We start from the raw sequence: 14,384 nt of genomic DNA on the forward strand, positions 1-14,384 counted from the left end.
GCAGCACTTGGATTATCCTCAGGGCTGAGGCAAACATGACAAAATGGTGCCCAGAAGAATAAATTGACCCTGGCAGCAGGTTTCCTCTAATAAAAAGGCTTCTGATACAGTGAAAGGATGAGGGGGAATGGCTTTAAAATTGGAAGGGGAAAGATTTAGTTTAGACATTAGGAAGAAATTCTTCACGATGAGGGTGGGGAGGCCCTGGCCCAGGTTTCCCAGAGCAGTGGTGGCTGCCCCATCCCTGGAGGGGTTCAAGACCAGGTTGTCCAGTGGGAGGTGTCCCTGCCCATGGCAGGGAGTGGGACTGGATGGCTTTGAGGTCCCTTCTAACCCAAACCATTCGATGGTTCTGTGTGCCATGCAAGGGACTGACTCCGCTTGTAGGGTTTATACTTGTCCTGGTCTTCTGGGTACATGTGGTTTTGCTTTTGATATGAGGTTTAATAAGTCAGCTAACTGTTATCAAACTCAGGTACTCCTGCCTCAGATGTCGTCCCCATTGCCGTGTTACGTGGCAGCACGCAGCCGAGGCAGCAGTGCTGTTAGTAGGTTCCAGCAGCCCTGGTACGGAGCGGGAGGGAGCGCGGGCTCATCTCTGAGGGTTCTTCATCCCCTCCTGCTCTCGTGAGCACTTTCCATCTGCTGTGGAGGATGTGCTACTGAAATGGCCCAGCCCGGACCCGCAGCAGCCCCGCAAGGGTGTTGGTGTGAGGACTCCAGGCTGAAAGCTACTGACTTCACCTTCCGGATCACATTCCAAGAAGCGAATGCGTGGGTGAAAAGTCCTTTAAAAGTGATCTGGAAAATGCTGGGGAAAGTACTTGGAGAGCAATAGTGTCCTGACCCAGGGATGGATGACTTGCCTTGGGTCTTCTTTTTAATGGCTGTGATAGTTATTTTTTAATTGATTTCTGTTCAGTTTGCAGCCATTGCTTCTGGTTAGCAGCAAGCTGCATTTTTTCAGTAGTACTTTATTGATTTCCTTCCACGTGTGGTGGTTCCTCGACACACACAGCTTTCAAAGGCTGCTTGAAGCCCAGAGAAGCCGGTGGCCCTGAGCCTAAACCCGTGGTGCATCCTGCTGCCGTGCAGAATGCTCGACCGGAGGTTTTGCAGTTGGAACGCCGCTTGTGTCCGCAGTCGCCTTGACCCCACAATGCCCTTGCCATTGAAAACTCATTGTATCCAGCAAAATAGCTGTAATGTGTTTGTGCATGGGAGGTGTGAAATGCACTGCCTGCTCGTTTCATTACAGTGTAATACAGAATCATTTTCTCAGTCAAGGCGAGATTTGGCAGCAGCTTCTAATTAGGCACCCAGGGGTGCGTGGGGAGGTGGTGCAGCCTTGAGTTGGTAGCCCTTTGCCTCCCGTTTTCAATTCCTTGCCCCAAAACATCTTTAGAAAGGGACTTTTTTTTTAAATAGCCAAAAGATGTGTGATTTTCCTTTGGTAGGAGGTGGCTGGAGTGCGTTGGTTTAACATTGCTAGGGAAAAAAATCAGCCCGAGGCAAACAGCAGCAACTGTTTTCTCTCTGAATTCTGAGCTGATTTGCACCCCTCTTTGCCACCGCCCGGGCCTTGCAGTGACCAGCCTGGCTCACTGCCTAGTGTGCATCAGCTCCTCCGTGCCTCTGACCAGCCTGGACCCAGCATGGCTCTGGACCTGTTCCTTGACTCCCAGAGGCTGTTTCCTTGCCCATGATGTAATGTGTGTAATGCCCGAGCCTGATGCACATCTCTGTCAGACTGACCAGATGCTTTCCGTTGCATGAACTGATTGAAGTGCCCTGGCAGAAAAATCCTGAGGTGGGGGGCTGGTTGACAGCAGCTGAACATGAGCCAGCAGTGGCCCAGTTTGGCTGAGAAGGCCAACAGCATCCTGGCTCAGATCAGCCACGGGGTGGCCAGCAGGAGCAGAGATGGGCTCCTTCCCCTGAACTTGGCATTGGTGAGGCCGAACCTCGAATCCTGGGTTCAGTTTTGGGCCCCACACTACAAGAAGGACATCAAGGGGCTGGAGTGGATCTGGAGAAGGGAACGGAGCTGGCAAGGGGCTGGAGTTCAGGCGTTCTGGGAGCATCTGAGGCTCCTAGGGCTGTTTAGCCTGGAGGACCCTGAAGAGAGAACTCATCACTTTCTGCATCTCCTGGAAAGGAGGTTGTGGTGAGGTGGTGCTGGTCTTTTCTCACAAGTAGCAAGTGATAGGATGAGAGGAAATAACCTTAAGTTGGACTGGGATGGGGGTGATTAGGTTGGGTGTTGGGAAAAATGTCTTCACCAAAAGAGTTCTTGGGCACTGGCAGAGGCTGCCCAGAGAGGTGGGGGAGCCACCATCCCTGGAGGGATTCAAGAGACGAGCAGATGGGCTGATCAGGGGTGGTTTAGTAGTGCACAGGTACAGTTGGACTCGACCTCAAAGGTCTTTTCCAACCAAATTGTTCTATGATTCTAAGTAATAGATCAAGTAATTTAGTTATGTAAAATGATAAAATTAGGTCTGTATGATGTATTTGGAATGCCCAACTTCCTTTCCTTGTTAGAATTTCATTGTGTGTTTCCTTACCCCATTGTCTCTGAAACTCCATGGGCAGAGGGAGCAGATCCTTTGCTAGGTTCACTTTGCTGGCAGATTCACGACTGTGATAGTTTTGGGGATTTAGGCTTTTAAATGTGTTTTGGCAAGTCTGCCTCTGGAACACCCTGGTGTCCTCTGGCGCCCAGGGAGGTGACAAAAGCTGTTTCGCTGACCTGGTGTCTGGGGTTGTTTGTCAAAGCACATGGAGTGCTGTGGGTCATACAGCCTGTGCCCCCCTGAGTCAAACCTGGGCAGAGGGAGTTTGCAAAGCAGTGAATCAGGCAGCGATGTCCACCCTTCTTGATGTACACCTGCGACAAAGCAGCGCTTGGCATGCTTGACTTGAGATTGGATCAATTTTACAGCCTAACAGAGCCGACTCCCTAGCATGGTAATTACTTTGATCCTGGCTGGCACAGATGTATTTTTCATGTATTATTGCTTAATACTGGAGCGTCTCTTTTTTTTCCCCCTCCCTCTCACATCTGAAGATAGCCTAATGAATTATTTCCCCCCGCTACTTCATTAAATGCTAAAGGGCAATTCAATCTTCTCCATAACTCTCCCTCGCTCTTTAGGTTTTCTTAATGTACTGCTCCAGCCAGCACGATGTGTTGTGGTAGTAATGATTATATCAAGGCCTTTTGAGCATAAAACTTAGGCACATTTTGTAGCTAAAAGTGAGTACATGCCTGGTGATGCCCACTGCCCACACAGCCACCGGGTGTTCCAGTGTGCTGGGAGGAAGGCTGGGAGCCCCCCTAGCCAGATGGGTTTGGGAGCCTGTTTAACTGCACACATACTTCCCCACCCGTTTTATATGTATTTATATGTATTTATATGTATTTATATGTATTTATATGTATTTATATGTATTTATCAAAAAAATCTTCTCAGCTTTGCCCAGTCTCCCAAGTCCTGGGGATTTAAAACTGGCAGTAACACTTATTTGAGGGGGTCCCCATTTTTGCATAGGGACCTGTTTCTGTGGCAGTGGCCGCAAACAGTCACCTTTGACCCTGGCGTGAAGAAGAGGTTCCCTTTTTGAATCGGGATCTGCCATTGTGACCGTGATCCCAGCACCATGCGCTGCCTGTTGCTGCTGCAAACCCTCCTGCATCAATGCTGCAGTCCTGACCCCAAGGTTCCCCCTCCCCATTGCTTTCTCCTGCCCTTGAACCGCTGTAACAAATACCACAAGCGCTGGGGTGCAACACCGGCTACAGGGCCGCTGGTTCTTTTTCCTGGGTGGGACCAGGGGCTGCATTGCTGGTCTGAGATGGCAAAGCTAAATTACGCTCTTCTTGGTCTGGATAATGTTACTAATCTGCACGTGTTGGAAATGATAATTATGATTTAGTGGGAAGATGAATGCTTCCAACTGACATTTAAATCCATGATGTGGATTGGTCAGGGAACAGTTGTTACTGATGTCAGCTCTTCCCCCTTGTCACGGTTTGCTGTGTTTGTGCAGGTCTCCAGCTGAAAAAGAAAAATCGAGGCATGTGCTACATGAATTGGGAAATATAGGCACTGTTCAGGGATTCCCATCGCCCACGGTTCATGCAAATGCTTTGTGCACCCTGGTTTGTGCACGTCCGAGCTCTCATGCCTGGGGAGCTGCCTGTGGGAGTTGTGGGCAGGTGCCAGGCTCTGGCTGGGCAGTTGGACGCTTGGGTCGATGCCCACTGCAACGGTGTTGGCTGCCCCATCCGAGAGCCAAAGCTGGCTGAGCTGCTGAGCCAGGGGGAGGAAAAATTTGGGAGGAGTTAAGGGTGCGATAGCTGTCAGTCATGGAATAGGCAGCTTTCCAAAAGCCCTTCCCTGGGGAAGGCAGGCACCTTCCCATACCCTGTTCTGAGTGTTATAAGGGGCTGATTGTATTCTTCTTGCTGTGGGAGAGCTGTTTATAGGCAGAGGCAGCCTATGATCACCTGAATGTGTTTGATTTCTTGCTTTACAAAAGAACAAATGGCCATAGTCAACAAAATGAGTGTAAAGACTGTGATGATTACAGACTGGGATAACAGTGAATGTTTTTCTGAGCAGCAGACTAATATTGTCTGAATGTTTTGTTTAGACTGAGGAGCGTCTTGTTTTGATTTGCTTGTTTCGTGCTGTGATTCCCAGTCCTTGGCCCTGTCACCTCTGTTCACACCTAGGAATTTAGTGGCTCCAAAGGAACCTCATATGGATAACACCTGGATGAGTGGAAGACAAATCTGAAGTCCTCCTTTTGCTTTAGCTTTGATTTTCCTCAGGCAAAATTTGTGGTCTTCATACGGATTTTCTCTTAAAGGAGAAAAAGTCCTGTGAGATCTGCTCAGAGTTTGGCCATGGGCTGGTGGGTGGATGTGGCAGCAGATCATCCCAAGCCTGAAAAGCAGTCAGCATTCCCGAAGGGATGGTTGTTCCTCTGGTCAAACACCTGATGGGATTTTCTCATCATTATTTCTCACTGAGGATCTCAGAAAACTTTCAGACACACACTGTGTCTGGGGGACCCACAGGGGACCTGAGCAATACAGCGAGCAGAGTGGGTGGAGGGGCTCCAATGTGGATGGAAATCAGCCCCTCCTCGAGGTGGGGTGGAGGTTTTGCTGCCAGTTTATGGTGGCTTTCAGGAAAGCTCCCAGAGAGTTTTTCTGCTGTGCTGGCTGGCTGTGACCCTCCTGGCTCCCACAGCCTTGGCTGGCAGCAGTGAGCCTGGTGGTGGGCGAGCAGCCCGCGGCTGGGTGCGGGCAGGGGCTCCAGAGCTGTCGGTAACCCCAGTGCGCCCTATGTTCCTCTTGCAGGTGAGCCCTCCAGATGGTCCTCGTCCCACTGTGACTGCTGTTGCAAGAATGGGAAAGGCGACAAGGAGGGGGAGAGCGGCACATCGTGCAACGAGCTGTCGACGTCGAGCTGCGACAGCCAGTCGGAGGCCAGCTCACCCCAGGAGACCGTCATCTGCGGCCCCGTCACCCGCCAGCCCAACATACAGACTCTGGACCGCCCAGCCAAGAAGGGGCCGGTGCAGCTACTCCAACAGTCTGAGATCCGGAGGAAGAGTGACCTGCTCCGGACTCTCACCTCCGGCTCCCGGGAGTCCAACTCCAGCAAGAAAAAAGCAGTGAAGGAGAAGCTCTCCATTGAGGAGGAGCTAGAAAAATGTATCCAGGATTTCCTCAAAATCAAAATCCCAGACAGGTTTCCAGAAAGAAAGCATCCCTGGCAATCCGAACTGCTGCGGAAGTACCACCTATAGGCACAGAGCAGGGAGAGCAACAATCTTAGTCCTGTTAGAGCAAGATTCTAAGTGATACGAAACTAATTCCCAATACTAATTAGCTGTGAGGTCACAAAACCAATCCTGTCTCTATAACGCTGCCTAATTTGCCTCTTTCACTTTAACATTTCTAGTCATAGGGTAAAGATATTTTTTGAGTCGTGGAAGCACAATGACAAACGCTTTTGTTTGTAAACTCTGAGTCTTACATAAGCTGAATACCTTAAGGGCACAACCGTACCGACAAAGAGATGCTCATGTATGGATGCTGCTGATGCTGGTGGGAACGCGGCGGGTGAGCAGGCAATGTCCGGGGGTCTGCACGCGTTCTGCATTCCCCTTGTGGTGTGTTTGTTGGGAGGGATGTGCGCAGCTCAAAGAAGGAAGCTATGCCATGACAGTTTACCTTAAGCATGTGCATATATATATATGTGTGTATATATATATATATATCTGTGTATATATATATATGTATATATATATCAATATATATTGCTTAAAGATTTTCTGGCACTCCTTATAACTGCACTTTCTCAGAAAAGAGGATTTTTTAGCAGTCTGTGGATGTTCTGTTTCTTTTTCAGGTCTTTGAGGGTGGAAGAGTAGAAAAACCATCTCACTGTCTCTCTCTCCCCCTCTCCTTCTCTCTTTTTCCTCCTTTTCTGAGACGCTGTAAATGCATTTTGGTGGAGACCAGGGAGTGGTGTGTGGGTCTTTGTTGCCGTCAGCACAATATTCCATTTGTTTTTGATGATCTTGTTCCCACTGCGTCCTCCCCACTTCTCTTGTTGTGTTTCTTAAGGCACTGTGGTGCTGGCGGGTTAAACATGCGTAGATCCCAGTTGGAAAGCTGTAGGAATTCTTCCCAGGTGGAGCACAGTGGCAGCCAGAGTGGCTGTGCTGGTGAGGAGGGCTGAGGTTGCAGGCTTCCAGGCATGCGTGCCAATAGCTTTGGCCCCAGCTGGCAGGGAGAGTGGGCGCTGCATCCTGTCCGGCACAGAAGCAAACACAAGAAATTATCCATCCAACCAGCCAGGTTTAGTGCTTTGGCTGGTGGGGGGGGTCGGTTGCTGGAGGATGGCAGCAGCATCGTTCCAGCCACGTGCGTCTCAAGAGGAATTGCAGACCCCAGGGAAGGCGCCCACGTTCCCTCCTGCAGAAACCCAACTTGGTGTCAGTCCCATCCGCAGCCGGTGCCAGGACGTTAGCCAGCAAACCGAGTCCTGTGTAACCCACTGCAAACAGGCTGGAGAGCGGTCCTGGCATCGACTGGAGTGGGGGCCCCACAGACCCTGGGGCGCAGGAGCTTGGGGAAGGGGTCTGTGGGGTGCAACAGGCTGACACAGCCGAGGGACGCAGCAGCACATCAGAGAGGGAGAGAGAGCACCCAGGAACTGGGTGTTAGTGAGTGGCCAAAGGTGTAGGGCTGGCAAAACCTGGAGCAGGCAGGAATTGAGGGGGTGCTTGGCTCAGCGGGGCTGAGCTCAGGGTGAGCTTGGGCTGCCGGGGCAGGAGAGCCCAGAAAAGCGATGGACAAATGAATTGCTCCAGATAACCTAATCTAGCCATAGCTGGGAACAAGCCAGCTAGAGTATTTGAGATAGATTATTCCGTTTCTAAAGGCACAGGAGGATTATATATATATATTGATATATGGGAAGTGATAGTGCTGGTAACACAAAGTGCTTTCGTTCTGACTTATTTCTTCAGGTTCCAGGGCTTCCTCTCTCTCAGATTTCAGAGACTGCCGTAGGTGATGTCAGGTACATCCAGATGGTTTCTGTTGATGCTCATGCATTTTCCGCAAGGTGGTATCTTTGTGCTCACAGGGCACCGCTGCACAGACAGGTCTGGCTGTGACATTTCTGTTTTGCCAGAACCATGAGGTCTGCATGAGCCCATAGACAGGTTTCTACCCTTTGCTTAGCTGTGGATGTTGTGCAGGTGTTCAGTGGTGAGGTTGTGGATTTTTACCAGCAAAAAAGGAAGCAATACTTGTCCAGAGCAATCCGTAAGCATGAGCTGGCTGTAGGGAGCAGGGAAAAAAAAACCTCCCAGCAATACATCTCCCAGTCTTTGGACAACAGGGCTTGGATGTGCAGCTTTGCACCATCTCTGCTGAGGTTTTGTATGCAAGAAGGGTGCCATTTCCTACAGTGAACGTGCAGTATTGGTAATGCAAGATGAAAATCCTGGGGAATGTCTGTCTCTGTGGGAGATCTCAGCACTTCTTGGGATGAGGCTTTAGGTTCTAAGGTGTTCGCTCACACTCGAGTTCAGGCATGGTGGTTGTGCCATCCTATGCTTGCTTGCTCAAAAGGCACATTTTCACGCAGAAATAGGTGCTGGGCAGAGATTTGGTTCCTCTTAGTTATTCATTAGTTTATAACGTTTTGCTTTTCATACTCAGCATTTCTTGCATCTCCCTCCCCCTCAACCCCTCAGGCTCTGGCACAAAGCAAACAAAACTAGGGAAACTGATAGGGATCTCCCTCGGGATTCCCAGCTGAGCCCACAGTTTAGAGTGGTCATCTCTCTGCCTCGGCATAGGCTGCGGTTAAAGCCTTGTCTTTTCCACCAGTCCAGGTCATTCCCTGTCCTTTTTACTATCACAAATTTTTGGGCTATAATGTAGATGTTAAGAGTGTGTCTGTGTGTGTGTGTTCCCAGACTGACGTTTAGGGTGCACAGGACTGCATGATGATTAATAACTGTAGAAGAATTAGACCAAATGAAATGCTCCCAAATGGGCTTGATTTTATGTGGCCTTCATGTCTTCAGTTCTAGATGAAATGGTTATTGCTCTCCAGTGCTACAGAAATAAGGTCTCAAACTTCAGTAACCATGGGCAGGTCAAGCCTGCTTGGAGGCAGATCGCTCGTGGCTCCGAAGGATGGAGCGGGAGGAAGGTGGGTGCCCAGGCAGGTGGGTGCATGTGTGTGTGTGAGACCCCTTCTGATGTGCTACTGCAGGGATCCGGTTCTGCTCTCACTTCCAGGGCAGTTTGGTGTAAAAGTAGCTGGGAGCTGTGATTCGAGGCTTTCTGCTGCTGAGTCTGACCGCAGACTCTGGGTGCCATGGTCTCTGTTGCAGAGGAGCCCCTGGGCAAGGGCGGGAACATCCACCCCTCCCCAGTGAGGTTTAGCCCAAGCACTGGATGGGTGACGTCCTTACTGCCACCCAAAGGTCTCCTCCTCTCGCTCCTTGCCTCACTGCTTTTCTCTGGACTGCCAGTACCCCAACCACTCCCTGCTAACGAGCTGCACTTCGGGCATCTCGTTCTGCCACCATTGGGCACGCGTGGGACCCTGCTAACATGAGCCCCTGCCACAGAGGCGGGGAGAGGGGGGAGCACCACGCGATGGTGTGCAGAAACTGTGGGAGACACCAGCACCAGGGCCCTTAGAAATGCCACTCCATGACAGCCCCATCATTCATGTGACAGTAGGTAGGAAAGAGCAACAAAACCTTCTCCTACTGGAGGTGTCCGCCCCGGACAGGCACCGAGGTGGGAATTTTTCTTATTGCAGAAGGGTGAAGTGTTAACTCTGGAAGACCTCTCCCTGAAAATAATGTGATGCACGCATACCTATGCATCTATACTTATCTACAGGCACATATACATATAGACAGCTCTAGGTATACACGCACACCCCTGGATGAAAGGCATATGATGCCTTTTTGGCAACGCTGTTCTCCCACGTCTGCAGAACGTGGCACCACTTACTGTTAAAAGGTGAAGGAGAAATTCCTGGCTATCAAAATGGTGCCTCAAACCAAACCAACAGCTCAGCAGAAAGGGGGAAATGCAGTTGGTGCTCAGCACATCGGGCACTTTGTCCCTCCTGGGTGTCTCCGTGGGACTGTGCAGGGCGTGGGTGCAGCCCCCTCTGCTCACCTGGTGGCATGGGGGAGAGCAGGGAGACAGAGGCAATGCACTGGTGGAAAAGGGAACTGGAATAATGGGTTGTCTGAAAGGTAGCTGGGGTCTGAGCTCTCAAAATATTTAGCCCTGTTCTGCTTTGTTTCAGTGGGAGAACCGATGTCTGTCTCTGGGACTTTTTTGGTCACTTGTTGCTGGCAAGCCAAAATGAGTCAGTTAACAGAGTACTTTATTCTTTCTAAGGTGTCTGGGGAGCAAATTGGGCTTTGAGCTACTTTCCGCTCATAACAAAGGCCAAATATTGGTTCAGTTGAAACTAATATGAAAACTTACATTGACTTCAGTGGGACTGAGACTCCACTAGAAAAGCTTTTCTCAGAAAAAAAAGGCAATTGTGGCAGTGAGGGTGAGAGAAAGCCATTAAGCTGTGATAAAATTCACATCCACTTACGTTGCTTGTGCTATTCATCACTTCTGGGCACGGTGGACCAGTCCGGTCTGTTGGCGATTGTTGTGTGTAGCCAGTCTTCTGTCTCCGAGGGCTGCTCGGGAGGCTGGGCTGGCCGAGTGCTGAGGCGTGCTGAGCCCTGCGCAGGGCACCACAGGATGGGTGCGTTGCAGGTAGGGGGATGCATCTGCTGGTGCACGTGGTGCCCTGGGCACCATTCTGGCCGCAAGCACAGCTCGTGCCTGGGCTCAGCACCACCTGCATCCCTGCTGGCCTCGGTGACCTGTGCCTGCTTATGCCTTTACAGTCAGAAACACCAGTTTCCCAGGGCTTTGGTCATTCCCAAATGCCTCGAGACAGACAATTCAGCAGGGCTGAAGCATCAGGAAGAGCTGAGAGGAGAATGTGTGTCTGCAGCCCACAGGGATATTAATTTTGTTTTCCCTTGATTGCCCACGTGTGCCATATTGATGCCATGCAGAGCTCTGGTGGACACATTTTGGGTTTTTAATTCTAGTTTTGTGAGCCTGTTTGCTGGTTTATCAGCAGAGCTGTGGGCTGAAGGAGAAAACAAGGTTGATCTTTATTGGTAGTGACCATAATGTTACAGAGGCCTTCAGCCACCTCTCACACTGCTCTCCCAGTCCTAGAGAGGCTGGAGAAAACTTTCCACCTCCCTACCCTGCCCTGCAGCCCTTTCTGGCATTGTGAGTATGTGCGTGGACTTGACTTGCAGAGTACTTTATGCGTAAGGCCCCATGGATATCATGGTATAAAATAATTGTCCAGTCTTATGGATAGTTTATGCCCCAGCGGGGTTTTGTAGATTAATAATAAAAGAACAAGAAAGCACTTTTAAATTATTTATATTATAAAAAGACATTCTTTATTTTTCTTGGCATCGATATCACTTAGTTACAAATCAGTTTATAAGTATGATATTACAGATTTTAGACTATAGCAATGATAAAGCAAATGCGAAAAAGCAGAATTCAGAACTGGACAGACCAGACTTGCCAACAGGGACCGGGAGGCTGGCAGGGCCGAGCCTTCAGCAGGGGCCGGCGTCCCTTCGCCGGCTCCTCCGGCCGTGCCAGCCCAGCTATGGGGAGCTGGGCTGGTCCCTGCCCCGTGTTCGCAGGGAGCGATGGCCCCGGCCGATGGGTTGATGTGTGCATTAAGAGGGGTGAGCGCTGCCAGCGCGCTGCTTTCCCAGCTGACACAGGATCTGGAGGAGGGGTTGGTGATTTTATGCTCTCTTCGGGGCCTTGCTTGTGTTACATTTTCGGACCTCATACGAGCACCTAATGACTTCGCTGAAGCCGAGTCAGTCTGTTGCACATTGATGTAGACTAAGTGGCACCCACTGAATTACCTCTCTACTTTCCAACGTGGTTCACTTGTACATAAGTGTGATGTCAAATTGTTTACAGGTTATTTTGTGCGTAATTGTGGAAAAAAAAATACAAGTTTTAACTACAAATTTAAAGGAATTGATTTTACTGGAAGGTGTTTAAGAAAATGAATGTGCTTAATACAGTATAGACATCCTTGATTATGGTCTCACATGAATGCATGTATCTCTGTGTTGTCAGTCCCCACCCGTGAGGTTATTGGCAATATTCTGCAGTCTGTGAATAGCAAATATGCATAAACTACTGTGACTCTGACAAATATAACTTGGTAACTGTTTCTACTGTGGTATGTAAAAAAAAAAAAGTCCTGTAGCTTTTAGCCTGCTGTATTTCCCCGATATAAACAACACCATGAAAGGCAGAGATACATGTTGGAACCCAACCTGAACAAGTCATCGCCATGACCTGTGTGGAGTCATTCGTGCAGTGGCACCTGCCAGGGAGCTGCGTCCAACTGCTAAAAATACCTATTTATAGAGGCTCGGAGGTGGTAAATGAGTGTTGCTATTGCCTTCTGCTCCAGCGTCACTGCTGGCAGAAGAGATGACCTTTTGTTTAGGATGGTGATAAATGAAGGGAGCCACTCCTTATTAATCGTTTCCGTGCGCAAGTTGGGTGTTACACAACACGCTGGTGAGAAGCACAGCGCTTGGTGTTGTGGCGTTGGGCGGCTGAAAACTGCCGCTCATTTGTGTCTTGCCATTCAAATAAACCAGTGCACACACTGCAAGAGCTCAGCAGAGAGTGAACAAGTTGGTTTCCTTCAACTCTCACATATACACACACACACACACATATAGATAGATAAACTCACGCTCTCTCGCCTGCTGTGGTTTCGCATCAGTTCATGTTAATCAGCTCCCTGCAGGCTGGGGATTATTCTCTCTTGGAGGTGGTTTGGGGTTGTTTTTCCCTTCATTTACTTCTGGGTGGGGCTGAAAAATCACAGTTCACCAGTCGCAGGGGAGATTCTTCTTCCTCCCCATCTTGAACAGAGATTTTCTGATACCGTGACTTGAAGATACTGTCACCAGCAGCAATACTTCTGGAAAAGCCATTGTTGGTCGGGGTCACCTGCCAGAGTGTTCCCAAAATTACTGTGGCATACTTTTCTCTTGTGTCATTTCAAAGACACCTTAGAAAGGGACATCTTCCTTAACCTGGCTGAGCCACGGAAGGGAGAAAGCACAAGGCATGGCAGGAGCAGAAGGATACAGAAGGGAAGGCAGGATATCTCTTCTGGATGTGGAGAGGCAGCCAGCGGGGGCCTGTCTTGGCGCTGGTCCCCGTCCATCCCAGACAGGGCCCGGGGTCCGCAGGTGGTGCCCAGCTGCGAGGCTCTGCCTTCCTCCAGTCGCTGCTGCAGAGATCACAGGAGAGGCGGACTGCCAGGGGTGGGAGGAAGCCATTTGCAATCCTCGCTCCCCCAGCAGAGCTATTCTGGGAATGATGGACTCATAATTTGGATTTATTGTCCTTTCTCCTTCCCTCGGCCCAGCTGTCGGGTGGGAAATGGGCTCTGCTCCCCACCCGAGGTGGCCCAACTCTTACAGCCGTGCATACAGGCTAATGACTAGAATCGGGAAGCATCGCCGTGGGGAAGCTGGGTCTGCCAAAGGCAATTGCTCATCTGTGGGGCTGAGTGTCCTGAGGTGATCGTTTTATTATTATTTTTACTCTGTGGCACTTGGCTGTTCATCAGTGGAAGCCCTTTCCAATGGCCCTTTCCCTGGAGAAGGTGAAAGATCCCGTCCCTGCGGAGCTCCCCCCATACGGTGCCTCACCATTGCGGGGATTTGGATGTTACAGTGTCTGCACAAGCATATGGAAGGCAAAGCACTTCTGGAAGTTGTGTCTCCTCAGATGGTGAGGCATGATGCTTGCTGAGCGCCGTGCTGCACCAGCTCGCTCCGCTGGCAGCCCCCGACCAGCCCACGCTGGAGGTACCACGAGCCAGATGACAATGTGATTTCCAGCAGATGACTCTGCCTTCTGCATCGATGACAGCATGCCAGCACCTGCAGAGCCAGCACCAGGGGCTCTGCGCTTCCCCAGCTGCCATCACAACTCTTAGGTTGAGCTTCTCCCACATTAATGACCCTTGTCTGGAGCCAAGGACGTGGGGAGAAAGGGCAGGGATGAAAGGAAGACATGGTTCTGCTGCTATTCCTAAACAACCCTGGTGGTCTGTAACCCTGTTTACCTGCCTGCTTCCTCCCGGGTGGCAGTTGAAGCTCGGAGCTCGTTGCCAGCTGTCAAGTGAGCAGCATTGTCCTCTCCCAGGGCTGGTTTGGCCAGGGAGCACTTGGAGCACTGAGGCTTGGAAAGTGAAGGTAAAGATCAGCTCACATGTTAGTGCCCTCGTCTTCATGCAAATAAAACAAGTATTGGTGCTGTTGTCACCAGTTTTCATTCACAATGGCACATGCTGCTTCTGACAGCGTGTGGCTCGGTCCGGTGCCGGGAACACCAACCAGCGGCTGCACACAGCCAGACTCCAGCTGCCTGTGGAGCTCCTGTGCTTGGTGTGGATGAGACGCTTGTGGTGGATGGATTCTGACTTTGCTGACCAGTTGATTTTGAAAGAATATCAGTTTGGAATAAACAAAAAATAGATTTTCTTTTCTTTTCTTTTCTTTTCTTTTCTTTTCTTTTCTTTTCTTTTCTTTTCTTTTCTTTTCTTCTTTTCTTTTCTTTTCTTTTCTTTTTGAAACTACAACTTTCCTGAAAAGGAAAGTTTCACCTCAAACAAAAGAAGAAATTCACAATGATGTATTGCAGCCATTTTGGT

General features: G+C 50.0%; 1 protein-coding gene across 4 annotated transcripts in view; it reads left to right on the plus strand.

Moving 5' to 3' along the window:
- Positions 1 to 14,217, plus strand: part of KCTD16 (potassium channel tetramerization domain containing 16) — an 80,944-nt gene extending 66,727 nt beyond the window's left edge. For all 4 annotated transcript variants that reach the window (XM_054079684.1, XM_054079685.1, XM_054079683.1 and 1 more), the window contains one exon: positions 5,375 to 14,217. In XM_054079684.1, coding sequence (XP_053935659.1) covers positions 5,375 to 5,826 — 452 coding nt within the window. In that variant the 3' untranslated portion in view covers positions 5,827 to 14,217. The remainder of the gene's footprint in view (positions 1 to 5,374) is intronic.
- The last annotated feature ends 167 nt before the right edge of the window (positions 14,218 to 14,384 follow it).

This window comes from Cuculus canorus, chromosome 14 (assembly GCF_017976375.1).
Source record: "Cuculus canorus isolate bCucCan1 chromosome 14, bCucCan1.pri, whole genome shotgun sequence".
NCBI lineage: Eukaryota > Metazoa > Chordata > Aves > Cuculiformes > Cuculidae > Cuculus > Cuculus canorus.